Raw genomic sequence first — 23,926 nt, forward strand, 5'->3', positions numbered from 1 at the left:
CGCATCTGACCCGCCTGAGCGAGGTGGTTACCTGAGGTGAGACAGATGAATCCGAAGAGGTAAAAGTGAGCAAACTCCGCGATCATTGTCCTCGGGTGGCGCCTGCAAGCAGTCTCATGCCAGAAGAGCGGGGGGAGAAACGAAGAGCCCCCAGTTGTAATTCCACAGAAGCTTAACGCAAAGCGAGGTTCCCTAATCCCGCCGGGCTCCCGGGGCGAGCCCCCTCCGGGCACGGCGCTGTCAGCCGGGCTCCAGCCGCACGCCAACTCCGGCCGGCCTCCCCTCGTCTGGCCGGGGCTTTCCTCGGCGGCGCCTTGACACTTCCCAGGACTATCCAAAGCGACAGGAGAAAACAAAAGATCCTCGAGTTCCCGCAGCCGAGGTCCGCTGCCGCCTCCCGCCGCACAAGTTGCTGCTCCGGCCGCGGACTCCGCTCCGGGTCGCCGGGGACGAGGCGGTAGCGGAGCGAGCGCAGGCGGGACGGGCACGGAGCGGCCGCGGCCGCGCTCCGCGGGGGGGAGAGGGGCGGGCAGGGCAGGGGAGCGCCCTCCGAGAGGTGCCCCCGCCGAGTCACTGCTTGCCCGGCGAGCGGCGGGCACGGCGCGGCGGCGGAGCGGCGGCAGCGCCCGCTCCCATGGCGGGGGAAGGAGGCGGGCGCGTCGGGGGCCGCGGCGGAGCCCGGCCGCGGTCAGGCGGGGCGGCGGGCAGGGGAGCCCCGGCGGCAGCCCCGAGCCCTGCCTAGCATCGCCGCCGCCCCCCTCCTCCTCCACGCGGGAATCCCACGCTCGCCCCCCTCCGCAGCGCCGGAGGAGGGCACAAGAGGGGCGATGGAAGGGAGGAAGAAAGAAAGGGGAGAGAAAGACAGAAAGAGGGCGAGCAAAACTTCCCCGGGCCAACGCCCCCAAAGCCACCCACCCCACCCGCCCGCCCTCGCTGCGGAGGCTGCGGGAGGAGGAGGAGGAGGAAGAGGAGGAGGAGCGGCTCCTCGCCTTGCCCCGCCGCCGGGGCAGGGGTGCACTAGTCAGGCGGGGCCGAGCCCGCTGCGCCTGAACTTTCTGGTGTCACGTCGAGCCGCTCGCCGCCTCCGCCGCGGGTTTCCCCTTCCCCCTCTCCCGGCCGCCTCCGCCTCCTCCCCGCGCTGCCGCCGCGGCAGGTCTGGTGCCGCCTCGGGACACCTTAAAGGAGCCGCACCTACACGGCCCCCGCACGCCCGGGGCGGCGCTGCCCGGCCCGGCACCGCACCCCGCCCCGCCCCGCATCGCCCCGGCGCCGCCTCCCGCCCCTGCCCCCGCCGGAGGTACCGCGCGGGGCGGCTCCCGGTCCCCACCGTGCCCCGGGCACAGCACAGCCCCCGAGGGATGGGAGGGAGCGGGGGCAGCACCGGGCGCAGACAAAAGTTCAGGTTCCCCCACCCACCGCCGCCGAAAAGAAGCCAACACACAAAAAACCCCGCGCGGATCTCCGCCGGCATTCCCGGCGGAGCGAGGAGGCAGCGCTTCGCCGGATGATTCCTGCGGCCTGGCTATGCTCCAGGCGTGGACCAAATCTTTAGGAGAAGCATCCTCAAATCCCTGCTGCCGCGCCTGGGTGCACAGACAAATGGTACGAGAGCAGCTCTAACAGTCAACTCCACATGGTCGTGACAGCTTTATCCCGTGCCACAAAAGGTGGTGTTCGGGCAAGAAGATTTAACACTGTAAGGGAGAAGGGAAGGTGGACTTGGAAGAAGCAGCACTGCCTCCTCACAGCAAAGCTCCAGCTATTCCTAGGTTTGATTCATTAAGTTAGGAGGATTGAATGAGATGTAAGAAGAAATTTCATTTCCCAGCAGCGTGTTGAATATATTAACCCCATTGCAAGCGAGCCTTTTCTTGCAGTGGGATAATAAAACACCAGGGAAGGAACCTTCCTGTACTTTCTGTCACAGGATTTATATGCACCCCACACTGTTAGCAGCCAAACAGGTTTGGGTGCTCTCAGCTACCCCACTCACACTGGTGTTTGCCCCATTTTGCTCCCTCAGGGTGGTGTAGGGCAAACTGTCCAAAAGTCCAGCAACAGAAAGGTCCTATGGATTGCACCAAATCTGTTTTAGTCCACTTTTATGTGAGGCCTGTAAAGTCAAATTTTCAATACTGTAAAGCAAAACTGGTTTACATTGGGAAAGGAAGCTCCTGTTGAGATAGATATATATATACAGATAGATAGATAGATAGATAGATAGAGTGTATCTATATCAGCAGCAGCCAATCTGGCAAGATTTTCCTCTAAAAGTGACGATAATACACCAAACATTAGAACACTCAAAAGTTAGATATCAATTTACACAGAGAAAAAGAAATTAGTGTCCTACTTCAAACACATTTAGAAGCAATCCTAACTTGTGTAATCAATGGAATTGAGTACTTTTGGACACAACCAGGTTTCTTCAAGGTGTACTTGGCCAAAAATTTATCTTCCTGTTCAGGGACCTCGTGCATCGTTCTGTACTTCATGAAAGAAAAGTGTACTAGCACCTCCGGAGTTAAAACAGTGAAGAGGTCTGAGATAATCCTTGAATCCTAGTGAGAAGTTTGAGATTTCAATAAATTAGATTTGGAGTTGTTCTCTTTTAATTAATTAAATAAACAGGAGTCACGTGCAGGGCTGAAAATGAGCGCCGATAATTCATTTATTTCACCTCCCTGTTCTGAGGTACGGTCAAATATAAGTAGACTCCCACTAGCAAGTATTTTGTAATCCCATTACTATCCATTTCTAATGACTGGGATTTTGTACTCTCTTTAGGTAACCTGTTCCAGTTAGTATATAGCCAGATTACTTTTCTTTTAAGCCTAGACTGAATAGCCTTCAGGAAGAGAACACACCACCACCACCGATAATTCTTTGAAGGCTGTTTTTTTAATTCCTTCTGTAGTATCAATACTTTGACAGACTCACATTGTACCAAACTACATATTTTAAATGATTGCTTCTTTGCTTGTTAAAAAAGCAAACCCACAATAGGGAATAAATAGGTTTACATATTCTGTGAATGTACATATTCTCTGAATGCACCTAAACACATATATTTTATATATATATGTATTTATTTACTCGTAAGGTGTCATTTCTATGTAGCCTTTTTTTATATGAAACCGTCAATATCCTCTGCAGTCTTTAATTATAAACCCATAATTTTTAATGCATTTCTATGACATATGTATTATCTAGCAACATGAATTAATCCATTTACTTTGTAACTGACAACAAGTATAAATGATGTGTACAGAAGGTAAATAAAGCATTTTCCTAATTCCCAGGGTGTTTCCTCTATTCAAGATAAATCTGTTTCCTGTTCATTAGTGCAATTGTAGGTTTCTAGATTCACACACTCCTTTGCTTAAGTAATTCAGAAGAAGGGGCCAGTAAAATTTTATGCTGTGTTGAAGTGTTGTGTATGCTGGATGCTAATTTCAAATTCAGGTGCAGAGAAATTCTAAATACAGCAGTGCATTAAAGACCTGAAGTTTGAGTGACCTTACCATATCATCATGAGATGAGCCTAAGTGAAACATTTAAAGCTTTTGTGCCACATTATCCCATCTTTAAGGAGCATCTACGACTGTTACAATCACTATAAGGAAATTTTTAACCTTTGAGAAGTACAGAGTCATCCTACTTTAGGTACCTATAGTGAACGTACAGTAGAGCTTCAAAGGCTTGTTCAATTTGTACTGTCTCAGATACTTCAGAACGTAATGTTTTGCTGTCAGTGCTTTCTTACTTCAGAAAAAAATTGCTAGGAGTGAGTATATACTGCTCTAATTATCTTCCTTAAAATTCATTTAGATTGTAATAATATATAACAGCTGCACGGCTGAATGAATCTCTTCAAATTGTAAGCCTACAGAATTTCATCAGAATGTCTTGTAAGTAATTGACATCATCTTTAATTCTGCAGATGTTCTTACAAAATGTGTGCTATTCAAGCATCCTTATTGTCCTTGATACAGAGACATACATACATATATGTGAGACACACTCATATATGTATATCTGTCAAAAAAAGTTTCTAGGAAAAGAAATATTGCTTTAACCTCTTCAGATCTGGGAAACACTTCTTATATGAGTATTAAAAAGCAGATGTACTTGCTGTGTTAATTCTGTAATAGGTAACACCATTTATAAGACTTACACAAACATGTAATTTCTGAGAGAACAGAACCAGTCCCCTGCAGGAAATTACACACGCTGCCTGCGTTTGAGGCACAGGACTTGGTCATGAAACCAAGAAAAGAGCAAAGGTTCTACAGAAGTGATAGTTGTGATTCAGCAGATGGCACTCTTCCCTCGAACTGGCTGAAATCAGTGCTGTCTCTGACTCGAGGGACAATGAGCATTGAGAGATTGTTCACTTTATGTTATCCAGAAGAACCTGAATTTCTGTAAGTACCAAAGATCCCCGGGTGCTTCTCTGTAAGGGCAGAGATACGCACGCAGTGCCTTGGATGTGCTATGGAGGCAAATGCCCTCTCTCTCCACAAACCTTTTTGAACTTCAAATGACTCTTACTTTCCTGATCTTAAAACTGCTGTGTAGCCTTCTGGTGATCTCCAGGACTGGCTGCCAGGAATACCTGGGTGTGTGCGTGTACATTGTATGATCCCACACGCTCCTGGCTGCATAAGCTCCCGCATTTTATCCTTCTGAGACTGGCAGAGAGGATGAGCAAATCACTAATGTTATTCTACATGTCACAATTAAGCTTCCATCGACATCACAGAGAATATATAGATATAACTAATTTTCAAAAACTGTTTCTTTCAGATTGTTTAGGACACCAGGAAGCTGATCTGTTGGATTATTTAGTAAACTGTCTTAAAAAACTATTAGAAGTATTTTTTCTAAGCGTAAGCACTAAAAAGCTAAAATTAAATGGAACAATACAAAGAATTATACATCTCTGCGTGTTTGTCTCTAAGCATGTTATGGGCCTAACCCATGGTAAGAATCCTAACTGAAGTCAATAAACATACCCGACAGCAGGACAGTGTATCATTTCAGTGGTATTTTCCGAGTTTCATTAGTTAAAAAATGGATTTTTCTATATTAGAGCAGTGAAGTTGTTAGAAGAAGGAGCACTGTAAAGTGTAGCTGAATATAAAAAAGTGCATGAATAGCAAAAGCTTGAAAACCTACAGTTGCCATATAATTAATTTGGATAATTATTATGAGCAAAAAAGAAATGTTATGATTTTCATGCCCATATAAATCAACTTCTCTCTTTCTTGATCTCTCTGGTTACTGTTTAAATGTGCTATTCAAAGAAATTACTTTCCTGTGCTTGATTGCTAGGGCCTTACCATGATTTTGCTTTCATGTACATTAATTTTGGGATGTAACTCTTATGAGTTTGATGTTACTCCTAATTACACCACTAGTGAGTTCAGAATTCCAGTGTCTTTCACTACATACATAGAATAGTACCAGAGTCATTGTCAAGCAAGGAATACTAGCAATAAAATATAATAATTTATTTGCTATGATGAATTCATAGGTTGAGATCCTTAGCAAGCTCAAGCCTTGTTATCAAGCTCAAGCCTCGTTATATTAGATGTATAAAAAGAGCATGATAAGAGATGCTTTCTTCAAAGGATTTATAAAGCATCATTATCAACATAAAGAACTACGAGAAAAAATCACCAGTGGCATAAACATGCAAAATTCCACTGAAGTTTACCCTTTAATACTCCTTTTTATTGGGGGCATTATTAGGTGACTCTTTCTGTTCAAAGATGCCATAGCACATCTGCACTGGGGGAAAAAAAAAAAAAATCACTGAAGCTATATTCCTTCTGTTCCCCCTGTAAAAAATGCTAAAGGCGGAATTTCTATTCAGTCTACTCAGCAGACGCTCAAACACTTTTAAAAAATTATTATAATTATAGGAAATATTGCGTGCAACTTCTGCCTTGTGGTTTTGTTCCTGTTAATGACAAAAATGCTAATCTGCTTAATATGTAATTTATATACAAACAACACAGTATTTATTACAAAGCCAGTGTTATCTCTGATATTACTAAACAAAGAGAGACCTGTCCCTGAAATCTCAGTATTTGCTTTAAATGTTTAACAAATGAGCCATTCAGTACTCACTATCTCCTTGCCTCTACACAGAGCATAGGAAGAGTATGAGGGTGTCACCTAGTGGATTGTTCAGACTGCCTGGAAGAGAGCTACCAACACAAATCATCCAAATGGCATTGAATGAACTAACCAAATGAAAGAGAAAGGATTCTTTTTTTCTTTATTTAATTACTCCAGGAATTGTGAAGGCTTCAACAGAGCGTTATTGTTCTGTAATATCTGCCTTTGGGTTCCCATTCATGTCACAGAATCTGTTGGCACTGAAAAGGGCTGTAAGAATGATGCATCCAAAATTTTGAAGAGAAAATTACCTCTGTTCCTGGATCAGAGGAAAGGTTTAATATTACCACAGACAACCATTTTAAATGAGTTGCACAAAACTTTTGTTTAAGATTACAAATAATAAGTGGAAGAAATGATATACTGTGGCTGTAGGTTTCATCAATCATATTTTAAAAGAAGGAACTATTCCATGGTTTTCAACAGGCCATCAAAAATGAAGGGTTTTTTACATGTATTAATTTGAGATTGCTGTATGCATTTATAATTCTTGAATAGTTAAGGTTAACCTTAGCAATCTAGAGATGAAAAGGATTACATAAACTATCCATCTTATTTCTTTGATTGAATTACTGCACATATTTAAAGCAGACGCCACTTAAGAACCGAATACCTGCAGTGAATTAACTCAGTCAAATGCAAAGCAGATACCCAAGCCAGCTCACCCAGTACCATTTCAATTGCATGTTGAAATTTAAAATAACCAGCATACAATTTATAATTGCATGATGAAAGCCTATCAGATCCCATATATTTAACCTCTTTTAATTAAAAAAATGCTTACTATAATTTTAATATTGCATTCTGCCCTTGAGTGGAGGAAGGGAACAAAGTAAGGATGGAACTACAAATGATAAAGACATCCTGTTTTCATGCCTAGAGCACGCATTTTATTACACCCCCTGAAATTTCTGAGTGTGTGCTGTGTGACCAGCATGTGAAGAGGAGCAAGTCTTTGCCCTATGATGGTATGCTTATTTTTTGGTGTCAGAAGTACACCCTACCTGTCAGCAGACACAGTATGCTACTGGAAGCAGCAGCAAAAATCTTACATTAGCAATATGGTTTGCTGGCCCTGCTGTTGGTACCCTGCCATGATACGTCTGTTTTAATGAACAAGTGGATCTGCCTTCCTCTGTGTATAATGGCTGGCACATCCTTAGCCTTTTCTGCATATAAAGAACACACACAGTGAATCTAAAATTCCCTGCAAAATACCCTTGGTGGAAAAGTATAAAGACCCCCGCAATCCTTACCCATACTAAAAGCTCTCAAAACCACTCTTCAAGAGAACTGTGAAAATATGTATTACTTAGTTTAATTAAAAAAAAAAAGGAGAAAAGGGAAAGAGTATAAATGTATTTGAAGTGTTTGAGTAAAACCAAACTACCTCTACTTTTTGAGGCAGGAAGTGAAGGAAAAAAGATTAGTTAAATCCCTCAACCTCAACACAGAGAACAGAGCTCTGTTCATCAGAAGCATCTTATTCTGCTAGATATTAAATGCTTTCAGGCCCTCAGAAGAATTCCTTCCCTCTTTTGGAAATAGAGTTATTTGGGGATTTTCTTTTTAATTTATTTTGTTTTCTCGAAACAGTTGGTCTAGGTCCTAATAGATTCTGATAAGTGCCCAGGTGATGTATACAGTGAAGTTTGATAGCAGACACTGATAAAGAAGTACAAAACCTGCAGGGCAAGTAAGGATTGCTGCTGAGGGAGAGGATGCTGTCAATGAGTCTTGTATACCCAGGCTATTTTATTTTAAGGCAGTTCCTTCCAGTACCAGCAGTACCAGGCTGGTACTTTATGTGGTACATACCACAAAAAGCTCCTTTTGCACAGAAGGTCAGGGTGCCTTCAGAACGGGGGTGGGAGGGAAAAAGGGAAAACAAACCAGAGGGAAAGCCTTGGGCCCCTGCTAAATATTTCATTAAAAAGAAAACTGGTCTTGCATGTGTTCTCCTTAAAACCTCCCAAAGGACAAATCTGTCAGGGTATGTCTACATAGTTAGGAGCATCCAGTAACACAACTATTCCTCCCACTCTCCGAGACGGCCTGACACGAGCCAGCTCCAATCCAGAAGCTGAGTAAATATTCCACCATAGTGCCAAGCCTGAGCTAACACGGGTTGTGTCTCAACAGGCCTTATTAGCTCAGGCTCATTACTGTAATAACACGGCTCTGTGGCTGCTCTGCCCTGTGCAGGGAGCAGGCACTTCAGGATCTGCTCCTGGCTGTGCAGACATGCCGTCAGCGCGTTCCTCCTCTTCTTCCCGGAGATTCCGTCGTTTCATTTGAAGCCAGCTCCTCTCCAAAAACTGCCCTGGCATAAAAGACCATTTGAAAAACCAATGGGTTCGTGGAAGGTTGTGTGAAGTGCTGACTGCCTCTGGCAGGTCTGAGGAGCACCCCTGTTATGCTGTAATGGCATTTTCCCAAGTACAAAGCACAACCTTAAGCAAGCATCAAATAGGTGTACAACTTTCAATTTCCTCTTCTGTCACCTCTTAACAGAGAAAATGCAAGAGTAAATTACATGCTGAGCACTGGAGGAGGCCTAAAAAATGCAGCAATCTGCTTCCAAATAAAAAGTTGAAAAGTCACCCTTCTCTTTTATATAAATGGACAAGTTTTTGTATCTACTGAGTAGATACAATTTATCTGCTTTTCAACTGTACTGCTGGACAAACAACATACTTTTTAGCTGGACTGCACAGTCAGAGCTGCATGGGCTCATAGCCAACCTCGAAGAATGCAATAAGAACAGAAAAATTGGGTTTTAAATTTTAGTGCTGTAAGGGCACAGGACCAGCATGGTAGTTCAGACAGGAAAATGAGACTAAATAAATACTGAGACTGAAGAAAATCTCAGGCAAAGTTCTTACAGAGCACAATAGGAGAGGATCTACCCCCTACGTATTATCCCTGTAGCTGTAATTCTTAGGTAGGTAAGTAAAATAAGAGCAATGAGATACAAACATTATGTGTCAAAAACATAATTCGAAACCTACACCTAAACACAAACATGAAGAAGATTATTCCAAATAATTGTGCATTACCTATTAAATGACTTATTTTTGGTTTTAGCTTCAACTGACATTTTAAAATGTTGCTTCATAATGACGGAGCTGAGAAACTGTCACTTTTCTGTATTCAAGATTGATAGTCTCACACAGAGGTAACCTTTGGCCAGGGAAGATTTCCTTGGCATTGAGAGAGTTTGCACTATTAAATTTTGCATATTGCCATGAAAATGTGGTACTAGACAAGGGAACTCTTTTTAACTGGTAGGGAAAACCTGAGTAGAAGTTGGAGAGATTTCATCCAAGCATATTCAGTTGGTTCTCATTATGAACAACTTTATACTTAATTGTAAAATTTTAAAATTGCTTCATTACTTTAAAGAAAATATACACGCTTACTTTTTGGGACCCACTTTGGTATGCAATACTACTTGTGTTGCAAGATTTGTGTTTGGATTTAATGAAGCAAATGAGGTTTTAAAAACGTGATTTTTATCATTATAATGGGGAAATCCTCTCAATCAGTTCAATGTGATGAATAAAGAGTCTACATGTCTTTCAGTAAAGTACTTATCACACCTCCAATGTACTTTGTTCTTATTTGGATTGATTCCAAAAATAGAACAGGTTTTAGTGAACTATGCTGTAATGCCCTCTGCTGGTATTGAGCTGGTAAAAGCACTTTAGATTTCCATTGCAGTTAATTTGAAGAGGTATAAAAATGGTGTAAAGACCGAGGGCTCAAATACCATAAACTTCTACCCTAGGCTGGTGATACTCTATCAGACACTTCTAAGTAAAAACAGCCAAGCTGATCTTAAGCAGTACCAAATTTGACATAAACTTTTTACAAAGTTGCCAAGACCTCTCAAGGCTTCTCAAGAAAAAAATACTTGTTAAATTCTCAAAATTCTGTGAAAAATTCCAGAGCTAAAGAAAGAAACTGTTAAGGGCATCAGCTGACATTCATTTAACCTCAAGAAGTTGATGCTGCATTAGCAAATCAAGACTGTGACAGTCTTATCAGAATGGTCATGTTAGATTTCAGAGTTTCAAATCTAATTTCAAAGCTCTTGTCTTACAATTTCCCCCTCCAACACATGGCAATAACCACAGACTGAAGACACTGTTCAAGCAAGGAACTGAATATGTGCACTAGGACTTACACTGTACCTTTGGTTATTATTTTGAATGGCTTTTAAGAAAATGGGAATGACAATTTAGACAGTTAAGTGCACATATACTGGAGGATCCTGCTTCAGTACATTTATGGCATAAATACATGAAAAGAAGGAAATACTGAAAAACAACTTTTTTCCTGCCCAACTTGCTACTGCCTTACAGAAATCTTAGTGAGATGCTACCCATTCCCAAGGAGTTAATTAGTACCTTCTGTGAATAAGTATCAAACACACAAACATCTTCTATGCAGCAAGATTAAACAAGTAATGGCTTTTAAAGTGCCATATCTCTTGAGGTATGCTTGGTTAAAATTGCCTTAATTAGATAGGATACGGATAAAAATAAGGTCTAGGATGTTCTTATCTTTACCTTTCTGTTCTGTCTGAGCAAAGAGTAAAAATTACAAACCTGGCCCGAATTTGGCATCTTGGAAACATGAGTGAGATTTTCAAAAGTGCTTTGCAGAGGGGGATGTTCAACTGCCACTGAAAGAATTAATTCCCCTCGGTATTCTTGAAACTCCCACCCTTAACCCTTTATTAAGAATCCCTTGAAAGAGCTTTTTGCTTCAAGCCATAAATCTTCCCATCAGATATGCAGGGCGAATCACCAATTAACAGGGGACATGAAGGATTTTCTTGATTACAATTTGGGCAAGCTTTTCTCTGGAGAGCTGGAGCTTTTGTTCAAAATCAGCCTGTCTCCTCCATGTTTGAGCACACAGTATGTTTCATAGTCAGAGCCCTGAGAATTTTAGTGCAACACAAACATGGGTTTGAATGGTCAAAAATGTTTTCACAGGACAAATTGTTACACAATAGGTGGCATCTTACTGTTGTGTCACAGCATCATTTCAGATGGCACAAAGCTGCCATCTGAAACGATGCTCTGCTGCTGTGGGACACAATGGCATTGGATCCAAATGATGAATACATGCAACGTGGTAATAAACATGTTAAAGGCAAACATTAGTACTCAGGACTATCGTGTAGATTTAGTTTAATCCTTTGAGGATTTTAGGTTCTTGGATCTGCCGGGCCCTGAGCTGGCAGTAGCTTGAAGTGACAACCCAGTGCCTGAGAGCAAGTATGCCTGCCACTTTCCAGATATGTATGAAAAGCTGGACTCCATCTGTTTTCTTCCCCATCATTTTAATGATTTTCCATATCTCTGATTGTCCATTGCATTTAAACCACAGTGAAGACAAGAGTGAAGACTCATTTAAATGGCATAATGTAGTTATCTTTGAAATCTGCTTTATTCTGATGGGGACTGTAGTCATTTTTATTTTCATTTGTTTGTGTTTATGTTTGAAACTTAACATATTAAGTACAGGACACAAATCAGTGATCAGAATTCCCATAGTGAAATAATGTGATGCCTAGCTAGCCTGTGTGAAATTTGTTTTATTACTTTTCTGGCAGACATTGCCCAACGTAGTCTAGCAAAGTAACATTCATGAGTCATCTCTTATCTTTACTCTTCTCTATTAAATACTGTATTAGTGCAATGTTAGTCCCAATTATATGTAACCACTTCTTAAGAGGTTAGCATTGTGTCCAGTGGCTAAAACAAGACACGTTGAAGAAAGAGCCTATTCTTTTATTACCCACTGGATTCAGGATAACCTATTTATTTGACACTGATTTCTCACTTCAATAGCAGAGAGACTGAGATCCACAGTGAAGAACCCATCTTACAGAGAGGAGACAACTTATTTCTAGAATCTTGGTACCCAAACACAGGTTGTTGCAGAACTTAAACAATGTAATTAAAGTATAGCAGTCATGTACTATCCTCCTCAAACCCTCCTGGGCTTGCCACGATGCTACATAGGACCCAGGTCTCAGTTTTGAATAGCAATAAAAAAACCTGCCTTGGTAAAGAGCAAATTTCAGCTTTTCCAGGGATAGCACACCAGCCTTCCCTGCATCTCACAAACAAGCACATGACAAGAGCAACAGGCAGAAAGGAAAATAGAAAGACCTTTCAGTGCTCTATTGCTAAGCAGGTGAGAATCCCATAATTCTGACTTAGATTCCCTAGCCAAAAATTGGATCCAGAAAATCCAGAAGGTTCAAAATGCTTACGTTCTGTCCACTCATCCTTCAGACCTTTGCTGTTTGAAACACTGCCCTGTCCAAATAGGAACACAACAATTCTGTGAGGTCATGAGTTCTGGAGTAATGTCAAAGTCTTATTTCTGTCATATCCTGGAAAACAATGCATTTGTACCCTCAGGGAAAAAAAAAATAACAACTGATAAATGGGGTGAATTTATGCCAAATAGTTGATATGTTTATTAAAACATAGGAAATAGATTTCTACTTTTGAAATCAGCTTCTGGAACTGATACTTACAAACAAATTATTATTATGAACAACCTCTTATAGTACTGAAGAGTCAAGGGGAGAAGGGAAATCTTCATTTTTTGGTCCCTGCAAATTATAATAAGGTGCTTTTCTGGAAGCCTTAAGCAAATGCAAGCGTGTCTTATCGAGCTCAGTACAGGGGTCAAATGGGTGAAATTTAAATGCCTTTTATAAGATTATGCTTGTTATTTAAGTGGTCTCATTTTATTATAAATGTTACAAATCATGCAACTCATACTAGGCAATAGATTATCTAGGAGATGAACACCAGTATTTTAAGATTTTATATACTACAGTGAATTTTAAAGGGGTTTTTTTTGTCTCTGCAACTATAATCACACCACAGCTTGCAAAAATTCTTTTCTCTTCTATTGACAAAAATGAACATAGATCCAAAGCATGATAGCCCATATCCAAAAAATGGGAATGAATTAGTCCTTTGTCACCCCTTTAGTTTGTGGTTTACAGGCTACAACACGAGCTGATTATATTGATGTTCCTAATTATAAAAGTCAAGGGAATTTTCATCTTTCAGTGAAGTAATGTCTTCAGTTGATTACAAGTAAGATTAGAAAACAAATCCTTTAATGAAGTATGTAACACAGAGTTGTACTAAATAGAATCACACATTACTCAGCAAAGCTGACAGCAGAGTGAAACAAATACAGCTCCTCAAATATTTCAACGAAATAAGTAATTAACAGTTTTCTAGTATGTACTCCCTATATTCATGGAGTACAAAGAATAAATCACATAAAATAAAGGCAAGACACTAACTACCCAATTTCATGCACAATTCCAACTCCTGAAAAGGTCTGAAGCCTCAGGCACTTAGAATTTACTGTTCTCCTTCAGAGAAATGATTTGCAGACCTAAACGAATATTTTAGGGTTTTTTATCTTTGAGTCAAATGATCCATCTGTTTACTAAAACAATTCACTGCAAAGCCAAAGAGGTCATTTCAGGGTAAAACCTCCATCTTAGCAAAGGGTAAACCAAACAGGGTGTCAAGTTGAACTATTTGAAGTATAAAGTAACATGAGATAACGTTTGATAATGGTCAGATTGTATGATCTTTCTGCTCCAGAATTTTTAAGGCTGAGATACAAAGAATCGCTTTCTTGGAAGGTGTTAAATCAACAGAGATTTATATTTCTATGTCATTATCCCCGTTTTACACTGTCGAGTAGTATTGATAATGAATATTTTATATAAAAATGCATATACTCTCCAACTGACTAAGTAACTTAGAGTCACACCATCAGACAAGGAAGTCTTTGTCAGTAGCCTATGAATTTGCATGTTAAATCAAGGGAATAGGCATAAGATGGATAATATTTTTCATCTTCTCCCATGTGAAGGTGAATAAGAGAATGACATCAAGAGACACTACTTATTTCAAATTGTTATTTTGCAGTATAATTGGAATGGTTTGCTGTGGGACTTAGTGGCAGGGGGAAAAGAATAAAACAAGTTGAATAGGAAAATGTTTGTATGAAATGAAACTATACCATATCACCTAAATTTAGCATTACCAAAAATTTCAGTGGTATTAGATTTACCATACAGCTTCTACTGTAAAAGGGAGAACTCTCTTTAAATGGATATATTCTCAAAATTGGAATCTATTTTTGTTTTCTAATAAAAAAAAAAAATACACAGAAGTTGCCATGATTCTTCAAATACAATCACTATTCCCAAAAATTACCAGAATATATAGAGAATAAAAGTTGTTCTCAGTGAGGGGATTCCCCCCACTTTTGGTGTTTCTTTTTCCTATTCTGTGGCTTGGAAACAGGCAGGTGTAAATGGTGTATTAATGAACTCTGCAGATAGTAGAGAGTCTAGTGAAGGAAACTGAATTAAGGAAAGAACCTGCATTTTGTACAGTATTGTCTATAATCTTCCAACTTCTGATGGGTAAAAGTAAATCACTGGCTCCCAGTGAGAGTTTATTGGTGAGTTTGCAACATCACATAGAGTACAGCCCGTTCTGGTGAACCCAGATTTCCTTTCCATGGACATAAATATCAGTGATTACCTCCATTAGTAAATTCCAATATATATATTTTTTTACTCAATATGTTTTTCAAAAGGTTTTCTTAAAACCAAACTGGAAATTCATAGAGCATTTTCTTTTCTGCATCATAGAATTCCATGTACCTGATTTGGAATAGGGTTTCAGAGGTCAACTGTCTGAAAACGAGTCCTGATTCCATCTACAACCAATAAAAGAAATGGGCTAATCCAGAGGCTCTTTAATGGATGATCTTAACATCTATCTTAGAGCTGATGAATTATCTTCTTGGAAGTGCCTGTTTCTGCCCTCTTACTGCAAAATTGGTTTAGACTTGGCCAAATTACGTTTCACTTACCTGAAATTAGGCAAGAAAAATTCACAGTAAATTCTAAACTAGTTGTTTGCACACACAAATTAATTAGAAACTGAAGTGTCTATTAGAAAGGCATAGACTAATTGTTTTGAAGTTTCCTGTAACACCATTAAAATTCTCCTACTATTAGGTAAGGACAAACACACAAACACAACTTTATTTTCCTGGCCATCAGTTTTGCAGCACAAGAGGAAATTGCTCAAGCCGTAGTAAAGGACTTGTATGGAGTCTTACACAATGTTTATACTTCTCTCTTTGTCCCCTTTGTCTTTTGCCCATTCTTGTGTTTCAGAAGGAAACCATAATGAGCTCTATCTGCAATTAAGATCTTGTCCTAGTGTCTATGTTAGAGGTCTCAATTCCCTCTTAATTTGTCTTTGAAAAAAATGCTTAATTAAACTTGCTTTAAAGTGGCTGGGTCCTTGATGTTGATTATCATAGCAGTCTATTAACAGGAAAAATCTTTTCATGTTTTCCTATAAACCTGCATCACTTTTTGGCTTATAGAAAATGTATTGTCAATGAGCAAAATTTGCATGAACAGTCTAATAAAACAAACAGGGCACATGAGGGTACTACTCATTCTTCCAGTGAAAATATCTAGGATGAAATTTTGTTTCCATGACCCTGGAATTGCAGGAGATCCTTAATCAAAGGCAATGTGTTCTTTTTCTCGTGCCCATTTGGAAGATGCATTTTCCTTTGAAATTTGTGAAGATGACAGAGAAATTGTTGTGAATATATGTAAAATATCAGCACCAAAATCGAGTCTTATCCTCCAAACATGCTACACGTTAGGCACTAAGGAGGTGAAAAAAAGAAAGGAAGGGAGAAAGGAAAGAAGAAAGGAAGGAGGAAAAGAGAAAAGGAAGAGCAAAGAATAAGTAAATCTGATTATTCTGGGTATGAAAACCAGTAGAGTTTCCTGTGTTCTGCCATGTTCTGTACAGTACCTGTGAAGATGATGATGATGATGATAAGGAGTTGCTCTTGCTTTAATCTGTTTTCACATCTCTTTAGGGTATTAACACCCAAGCAAGTGTTTCATCATTACTGCTTGTTTTCAAAGCCACGGGTAAATTCTTCCAAAGCTCTTTAGATAAATGGTGAAAGTGCTGTTGTGAAAACAAACGTGTTGCTGTCTTTCTGTTTCTTCTTTCAAATTTTGTCCTTTGTACTTTTTTTTGTTCTGGTTTTGAGATTATTAGACACACAGGCTAGAGATAATATACTGATATTACATAGATTTAATCTCATAAGAAAACAATTGCCATCTTTAAAATTATTTAAACAGCGCAGGTGCTTTATATTAATCAAATTCTTTTTTGCTGGGAGTATAACTATGTCAACTGAGGTGCTTATCTGTTCATGTTCTGTTCAGATAAATTACTGCTAATCATGTTTGAGGGCATGTTTAGGAGGTTTTAGACTGGTAATAGATATTATACCTTTTCAAAACTATCATAAATATAATACTTTAACAGCTATAATGCATCTGGATAACATTCATTAAATTGAATTGTTTCATAATCATTGCCACCTACTGTGCTGCAGTAACCAAGCATAAAAGCATGTTATTATTAGACTGTGCAGACTACACTTGAACTATACAGTAAATATTTTTGAGATGGGTATCACAGTCTCACCCGCTTGACTATCACTGTATATTCACATATTACAATTGTTAGGTATTTATTGCAAGATTGTAGCTTGTGCTATACATTTAAACTTATTGCAATTTCTTATGGGAGTAGGCTGTTAGCAGGAGAGGCAGAATAGGATTTTCAGATAGGATTTTCATTTTTCGTTGGGAAAGACAGCTTTAAACTGGGAGAGAACAACAGGAATCAAATTGATTCAGATGACAAAATCAAACCTTTTTTGACTCAAAACACAGAGGTTCGCGTGAGGTACTTTCATTGAGCTGTAATCCTATTATTTAAAGTATCACCAACAAAATTAATGGCAGAATAGAAAGATAATCCAGCTGAGATACTAAAAAACTTTGCAAGTGGCAAAGTACACATGGGAAAAGATGTGGCCTGACTTGGCTAATGTTGCAAGGTGCAACAAAGTGCTCACTGAGAGAAGGGAGTAGGAGAGGGAAAAAGAAAACTTGGCCATGAATTTCACATGATGATATTATGGTACCAAGAAGGAGATAAGGGGAAAAGTGAGGGAGGGGAAATGGGAGAAGTAATACTGAAGACAGTTCAGGTGGAATACATTGAAGGAAACCAGGGAACAGGCAGATGCAGAAGCTGAGAAGAAGTGACAGCAATGCTGTATAATGAGAAGTGGAAAGGATTAGAGTAGCTTCAGTTAGTCTAGTAGCATAGCATTAACCCTGAGAAACCTAATGACATTTGGGAACTTAAACAAGGCCTCATATCTGGATGCTATCAAGGTAAATGAAAATCTTTAGCAGCAGCACCACTTGAGTTCTTATTCCAGTGTTATGACAGTTACTTGCTGCTCATCAAAAGACTGCACTAGTGAGAGGAGGACTGGGTTATGCATTAAATATCTGAATAGGGAAAAAAAATCATCCTCTGAATGTACAGGAGTACCAATGCCTTTCCAAATAATCCTCCCCTCTTCATTCCCTTTGACAGGAGTCAAAATGTTCAGTGTTTGACAGGGACTGAGCCTTAAGAATCGTCTCCAATCATCACTATCTTTATACTTTCCTCTCTGCTGCCTGTCTTGTGAAAGATGATTTCCCAAACCCAGTGCCAGCCACCAGTCTTCTTCAATCAAACTCTTCGTAGAGACTCACAAGTGTCACATCAACCAATCCAGCACCTCATTATAAAACAGAGGGTGAAACATTGGGAAAAAAAAGCAAACAGAAAAGAAAAATGTAAATAGCATCACTTCTTGGTTACCAGGTGCATTTTATCTTATCTCTCACTGTCTCCCAGGCTGTAAATTCCTTAGGGATAAGGGCTGTTTTAACAAGTGCTTTCTCGAGTGTTTATCCCAGCATCATGCATGTGTTCTAGCCCAGTGACAACTCTGTCATGGAGCTACTTTTCAGTAGTTATCTTATGCAGTACTACTTGGGGATTACTAATTATTATGTCACTGTTTTGCAGTAGCAAAACAAAAAAAAAAAATCAAGAAATTTGGATTTCATTGTCACCTTTTGAGGGGAAAACCCCCGAGATCAGTGCCAAACCCAACTTCTAATCAGCCTGCAACATGAGGCGATGCATGAATAAAATGAGTATTTAATTTATTCACTCTCAGTTTCCTTATGCTGAGATTTGCTGCTGCTTTGTTGATTCTCAACATGCTGGTCATATTACATGAGACTTGGCAAACTGAACTGTCTTTATACCAAATTGCAGAACATTTCTAAAAACTGCCCTGACTTGCCATAAAGCCCCGGATTGTGAGACACCTATTAGCCAACATCAGGCATTCAAAGCATGTGTAATTTTCTATATGTCCATCCAATTTCTGTTTGGTTGTATTCCTGCATCATTTCACTTTAAGGGTGCTGATTTCAGGTGATGTCAATGTAATTTAATTCCAAATTCATGGCATATTGGCCATTTTTAACCAAGCCCTTTCAAAGACTTATCCTTGAGGCAGAGCTGCGTGGGTGAGCACTTTCTTTGCAATGCCTGTAGCATAAATTTACATTTTACCCTCAACCTAACAAGAGGTGAAACTAAAGGAGTAATCTGCCATTTTTGCTTCTTCTGGTACACTGATCCTTTACACTTTCTATTCATATTCCAAAATTACAGTGGTATTACTTCTCAATTAATACTATTCTGTAGTTTCTTAATCTGCTTTTTAACAATCTCACTGAAGCAGGTAGGTTCTATAAATAGAAAGAATTTTGCCCAGTTGCTTAATGCATTGTGTCGGATAGTAATAAAAAGATTGTTTAAAGTCTGGGATTAGACCTAAGAGATTAACGTTCACCTTCTTAAATTCCAATCAAATTTTACATCATCATCTACACATACAAAGTTGAATTGCAATTTGCATACAAGCCTAATAGTCCAGTTACATAACTACATGTTTAATACATGTTTTATTCGTTCAGGTAAACCAATGCACGTTCATATTAGGACTGCACGACAACAGGTCATGTGGCTTATATTCCAACAGAGAACAAGAGCAATATTTCACATTTGAGCTAACAAGACACAGGAGAGCTGTTCAACAACTCTCAGCCTCTTATTTCTTGTGTATATGCACTGTGGTCTTCACAGACTTAATAGTGGCTGATATTAAGAACAGAGCTCAACTCGAAGTTTCGGTTAGCTAACAAGCAATGTCACTCTTGTCACCCTATTTCCTTGTAAAGGAAATGGGTGTGCTACTGCACAATTTCCCTCCACTTCCATGTGGAACAGAATTACACTCCCTCGTTTATTTGTACCACCATTTTGTGGTGAATCCTAGAAAGAAAATATATGGCCTTTTATTTGTGCCAGAACACATCCGTACACTTCAAAGAGATAAAAAGTGGCAGAAGATTTGGGGCTATGTGCATTTTGCTTCCTAAACCTCAGGTTTTAGAGTACTGGTTCTTCTAAAGCTACTTTAAATGACGAGTGCCACTGCTAAGCAGGACTTTTAAGTCCTACTCCCAGCCAAAACCAGGTCTGAAATTACTGATTACTTAAAAGAACTTCTTTGACACCAGCTGCAGACTGCTGAGAAACAGGGGAAATACAGCAAATGGCTTATTTTGTTAGAGTTTGGTCAGAGTTATTTTCTTAGATGCTGCACATGAAAGGTTTAGGCAGCTGTAAGGAGGGAGCTGAGATTTCCTCTCATCTGGCAAGGGGAAACCCAGCCAGGGAGTTAGTGTGGGATAAAACAGGCTCTCCAGTCAGGTTTTCTCCAGTAATTGCCACGAGGAAGTAAGGACTGACTAGAATGTACATTTTGCTGTACATCCCCAGTGCGGAAGGGGTAAAGCAAAGGTAATGCTTATTTAACAAGGATCCATGCCTATGAATAACATTTTCAGCCCCTGAATTCCACGTCTCAACGTACGTGACAGAAATACATCCATTTCTTACAAGATGAAACTTTACACCTAACCTATAAGCACTGGAAGGCTCATTTTTTAAAAAAACTCTCCCTTCAGTATTGAAATAAAGACTTTTTTCCCTTTAAAATGAAAGAAGACTGAAGACATCACGCTGAGGAAATTATGCAAATTAAACAGAGTCCATACAAACCAATTAGTCTCAAGATCAGAGGTGACATATTTTCTAACTAATACCAGTTTAAGCTTTTATTTATGAGTCTATAAATAAATATACCCCCACAGGAACATGTCCAAAAGAAGACAAAGTAACTACAGAAGAGGACCAGGTTAATTTTCATACTGCTAATTTGTTAATACTAATAAACAATAACTTCTGAAGAGTAGTTTACTGGTAAATTACAGAGTTCTTATTATTATCCTGCATCTCTGAGTTTACACAGGACTTGCAGACTAAAAATTTGCTAAGATCATCGACATAATGGCTAGATCCCTGGAGAGCCTTAGAACAGACCCTTTGATTCAGAATATACTACAGCAAGCATTCATTCAGTGGTTTTCCTTGTGTCCACAATAACACCACCTGCCTTAAAATGGCTGCTTTGAGTCAGCTCTCCCCCAGAGCAGACAGTCTGCTAGTGCTCTCCAGTGCATTGCCTGCTTTTAATAGCCATGTACTACTTTTTTTTTCCCAAATACCACAGCATCTATTCATCTGGGAATCTGTGGCAAGCTGGACTGAGGCCAGAGAGTAGTCCCCCTACTCTGACTGCTTCTGGCAGAACGGCCATCCACAAACCTGCTGCTTCGAGCAGAATTGCTGGAGGTGCGTAGAAATTGTACTCATGGGTTCAGAAGGAACTTTGCAACTCTGTATTTCATCCTGTTCAGGAACATAATTAAAAAAAAATTACAAATCCTAAAGTATTTGGTGGCTGAAAAGGACATTCTCTAATTTTGTCTTTACTACTAAAGTATGAAATAAGTCCTACGAAAAGCATTTAAGAAAGGAAAATTTAAATGTCTCATTCAATTATGCTCTTATTAAATCAGTTTATGTTTTATTTTCTCTTTTTAGCTGATCTTTTTCACTCATCTGAAATGTTTTGATTTTAATAAGTCACCATTTCAGAGGAAAAATTGTTTTCTTAAACAGTTACTCTCATTTCACACATTAATTTTCCTGCCAAAGAATTTGATTTTGCACCAGCTATCCCTGTAGGAAAAGCTGCGCCAGAATTTTACTCCTCTGATGCATAGATGCCTTTTTCAAATTTATTAGTGCACTTATAGCCACTTTATGCCTTCTTAGCATTGTGCCAACATCATCTTTATGTTTGATCGTTACCTTCTCTTTCCCTGATGAATGCTTTTGGGAGCAAGACTTCCCCCTCCACTTTGTTTCTGCATCACTGTTTACCAGTTGACATTTTGTGATTGATTTGTACACTCAGGTGTTTTTCCTTTATCATTTCACAGTTGTGAATTCTCAGATTTGTGATGGATAATTTAAAGTCCCCAAGTTTATGACCTTGTTCTTCACATGCTCGGTCGCACCTCAGTTTTGATAGTCCTTGTGGTCAGTACAGCTTTCCTTAAATGATGTTCTGATCTCCCTCTGTATTTATGACATCCCCAAATCTTACCATACATCATATTCTCACAAAAGGATGGTTAGGAAAACTAGTAATTTAGGACAGAGCAAAGACAAATATTTGCAAGATTCCAGTGTTACCCTACTTCAGCTTCAAAATTTCTATAGTTCTTTCAGCATCACCCTTTGAGTTCTTGCTCAATTTAATGAACTTATACTAGTTTCAATGTTCTACAGTATATATTAATTTTTGCTTACATAGAATAGAAAGAATATGTACCCAGGTCCAGGTATATAGAATTCCTGCTTTTCTTTCATCTCAAAGAATCAGTTATCAAAGTAAAATATGAGATCTCATAATTTGTCTTCATAGCCATTGAGTATTTAAAATCTTATTGCACTTTCCTTTTTCCCCCCTCCCTTTTTCAGTCATAAACATGAATCTCATTTAATGAGACTGTGATCACAGTGTTTTTCACAGTAAAAATCCACGTCCCTGTCAACACACAGTCTTTTTCTATCCACCATACTCTAAACACAAACCATGCAGAACCACTGATAATCTCCAGTTTAGACCTAATACTACCACTGCACAGATATGAATGTATGGGTATCTGAAGAGCAGGATATGTCACAACTGGGGCTTTTAACACTGACTTCCAGCTTCCTACCCTTCCACACTGTCTTCTACCACCATCTCCTTTCTACTTTAGTTTTCTACCTTAAGCCAATGTCCATTCTCTCTTGCTCCATCAGAATTTCTTCTCTGCCTAGGAACCATGCTCTGCCCCTTCTTCATTTCACTACCTTGGCTCACATTTCTGTACCCTCAGCTGCTGGTGGAGCTTCTCAGATTGGCTGGGGAGCAAAGAGGAAAGCAGTTGTGGGAAGGGTAAAACTCATGCCCCTCGCCAGAATTTACTCTGCTTCTAAACATGCTTCTACCCAGAATGAGCCTCTTTCATTTTCCAGACATCAATGCTGACATTTGTGGAGTCTGGAAAAGAAAAATCTGTTAAGTCTGTTTGTAATATAAAAGCTGAAAATGAAATACAAGATTCAGCTGAATCTTTCCAAATTTGGTTTTTCCGGGAACTTTGCTTCTCTCATAAGTCTTTCAGTCTTGGGTCAAAAAAAAAAGTATCAAAAGGAATGGGCCTAAGCATCAGATGAAATTGCTTATTATTCTTTATTCAAAGTAACTAAAAGAAATTTAAAAAATTTCAGCATAGAAGCAAACAGAAATAAAAAGGGTAAATAATGAATCCTTCTCATGGCTGCTATAACTAACCCCCCTCCCCCAGTTTGTTTTTAGCATCTCCCCAAAACTCTAGAAGTATTCCATGGCACCCTGTGGCCTTTGCAGTGGTAGTTTCTGTAGCACAGTGCAACAGCTAAAACTTCTGAAAAGGCCTGATCCTTTAGGAAACAAATAATCCATGTTTGCTTTGCCTGCCCGAATTTATATTCTTGTGAAAGATGAGACTCCAAGAAAACTCCGAGTAGCCTCCCCCACCACACACACACACTAAAACACTGCCACTGGCGTCTGCTTAAGGACCAGCAGAATAGGCCAATGATTTTGGGGGCATCACATCCTTTAAAGCAGTTCCCACACTCGGGGGGCTGTCAGTGGTGGTGCCAGTGAACCGTTACGCAAAGTCCCCCAAACACTTTGTAAACTCGGATCCGGGAGGACAATGGTAAAGTTCAGTACTGGAAAGAGATAGTGTGCTGAATGCACAATGCCAAGCTTTGTCTGCAGGGGCTTCTGTCGAGGGAGAGGGCTACTTAATCTCCCCACTTGCCCTGGGGATTCTAGCTGTTTTAATGTGTCCTTTTTGAGAGCCTGTGAACTGTAGAATATAGGCTGGTAACAACTTTCTTTAGGATTGCCTCAGCAGAACCAAAAGCTGCCAACACAGAATACCAGCACAGTGGTGCTAATGAGCACAAAGAAGACCTTTAACTGTTTTTACAGCTACCATGGCTAGAGTTTCATGTCATTCCTTGCTGAAGGAACTAATTCTTTGGCTTGTTTTATATGAGCCTAGCTTCTATCATGCTGCAGAGGATGGCCTCTTCACCCATTTTTCTTTTTCTTTCCCTCTTTTTTGAATGATAATAAAGCCTGATGCATCTTTAATGAACTG

General features: G+C 39.8%; 1 protein-coding gene across 7 annotated transcripts in view; it reads right to left on the reverse strand.

Moving 5' to 3' along the window:
* The window catches only part of ROBO1 (roundabout guidance receptor 1), a 707,409-nt gene that overhangs the window by 304,278 nt on the left and 379,205 nt on the right, over nucleotides 1–23,926 (reverse strand). For 2 of the 7 annotated variants that reach the window (XM_064643053.1, XM_064643062.1), the window contains exon 1: nucleotides 32–844. The exons of 3 other annotated variants lie outside the window; for them this stretch is intronic. In XM_064643053.1, coding sequence (XP_064499123.1) covers nucleotides 32–86 — 55 coding nt within the window. In that variant the 5' untranslated portion in view covers nucleotides 87–844. Of the gene's footprint in view, nucleotides 1–31; nucleotides 846–23,926 lie in introns of those variants that run through there. 2 more of the 7 variants (XM_064643082.1, XM_064643043.1) reach the window with 2 other exon arrangements.

Source organism: Pseudopipra pipra, chromosome 2, assembly GCF_036250125.1.
Source record: "Pseudopipra pipra isolate bDixPip1 chromosome 2, bDixPip1.hap1, whole genome shotgun sequence".
Classification (NCBI taxonomy): Eukaryota; Metazoa; Chordata; class Aves; order Passeriformes; family Pipridae; genus Pseudopipra; species Pseudopipra pipra.